We start from the raw sequence: 362 nt of genomic DNA, 5'->3' as shown, positions 1-362 counted from the left end.
AGCAGCAGCGACAGTACTAACAGCAGCAGTAGCAGTAGCAGCAGCAGCAGCAGCAGCAGCACGAGCAATAGCAGTAGTAGCAGCACAAGCAGCAGCAGCGTCGAGCAGCTTCCATCAGCAGACATTCACAAGCAGTACCTCATCAGCAGAAGGGATGCCGGTTAAGCCTTACAGGGGTTTATTAGGGTTTAGGGTTTTATTAGGGTTTAGGGTTTAGGGTTTAGGGTTTGTGGGGTGTGTTCTGCAGGTGGGCGCCATGGATAGACTGCGTGAATAAGAGTGAGCTGGATGCAGCTAGTCTGATAAAGGCTGAGGCCCATCTAGCTAAAGCTATAGCAGCTAGCCAGCTAGCCATAAGCGAA

At 51.4% G+C, this 362-nt stretch overlaps 1 protein-coding gene across 1 annotated transcript in view; it reads left to right on the top strand.

Moving 5' to 3' along the window:
- EMH_0005320 (uncharacterized protein) overlaps positions 1-362 on the top strand; it is a gene marked incomplete at both ends in the record, with an annotated part of 2,654 nt that overhangs the window by 119 nt on the left and 2,173 nt on the right. Inside the window, one exon of the mRNA XM_013497118.1 lies at positions 3-186. Coding sequence (XP_013352572.1) covers positions 3-186 — 184 coding nt within the window. The remainder of the gene's footprint in view (positions 1-2; positions 187-362) is intronic.

The sequence above is a fragment of the Eimeria mitis genome, genomic scaffold, assembly GCF_000499745.2.
Source record: "Eimeria mitis Houghton genomic scaffold, Emh_scaff248, whole genome shotgun sequence".
NCBI classification, from domain to species: Eukaryota; Apicomplexa; class Conoidasida; order Eucoccidiorida; family Eimeriidae; genus Eimeria; species Eimeria mitis.
Note: the sequence above shows the minus strand (reverse complement) of the source record. Positions and strands in the feature narration are given on the sequence as shown.